Below are 721 nucleotides of genomic sequence, written 5' to 3'. Positions count from 1 at the left end.
AAAAAAAAAATTACCTTTAGTAGGTTAGAATGTCCAATATTCAGAATATTAATGACAGTTCTGCAGTCTGATCCTTTGATCTGCTCAATAATGGAATTAAATTTAGCAGACATACATTTCCAGTGCTCTAATTCAGTCAATGGACCAGAATTATCAGCTTCCTTCCTCATCTGCTGACTCTCAATCAGAACCTGCAATCAAATTGGAAAAAGAAAAGAAAAGGCTCTTTTAGAGAATAGACAAATTGTTATGAAGAAGAAATGTTCTAAGGATACTAACTTAAAAGGAACAAGCTTGTTTTTATTGACATTTGAAAATGGTTCTGACTTGGAAAAGAATCCCAATTCAGAATTGTGATTAATGGTATTCTTATACTGAAGTCAAGGCAATCAATGTGCATGTTCACCTGTTGTTAAAACTGGGTGGATCTCAGCATGTTTTTTATTTAATAAGAATTTGAAATACACTCACTTTTGGAGGGAAAAAATGGTAAAAATGGAACAGTTATTTAATAAGTGCAATAAACCAGATGTAAATGCATAAATGCACTCACCTGCATGTACATATTCATATAGCCAGATATTTCTACATTTCACTAACATTTTTATTCTGGTGATGAGATACTTGGCCAAGTCAAACATCTTTCTAACAATGTTACCTCTCTTATAACTTGATTAGCAGAAATATAGCACATAATTCATAACCATGAGCATGTGTGTGT

At 32.3% G+C, this 721-nt stretch overlaps 1 protein-coding gene across 1 annotated transcript in view; it reads right to left on the bottom strand.

The window, feature by feature from the left end:
• Window positions 1-721, bottom strand: part of DNAH8 (dynein axonemal heavy chain 8) — a 108,213-nt gene that overhangs the window by 105,827 nt on the left and 1,665 nt on the right. Inside the window, exon 4 of the mRNA XM_042881754.1 lies at window positions 15-191. Coding sequence (XP_042737688.1) covers window positions 15-191 — 177 coding nt within the window. The remainder of the gene's footprint in view (window positions 1-14; window positions 192-721) is intronic.

This window comes from Lagopus leucura, unplaced genomic scaffold, assembly GCF_019238085.1.
Source record: "Lagopus leucura isolate 7727_CA_CO unplaced genomic scaffold, USGS_WTPT01 Super-Scaffold_73, whole genome shotgun sequence".
NCBI classification, from domain to species: domain Eukaryota; kingdom Metazoa; phylum Chordata; class Aves; order Galliformes; family Phasianidae; genus Lagopus; species Lagopus leucura.
The sequence above is the reverse complement of the archived record's forward strand: the minus strand, read 5'-3'. Positions and strand labels throughout refer to the sequence as shown.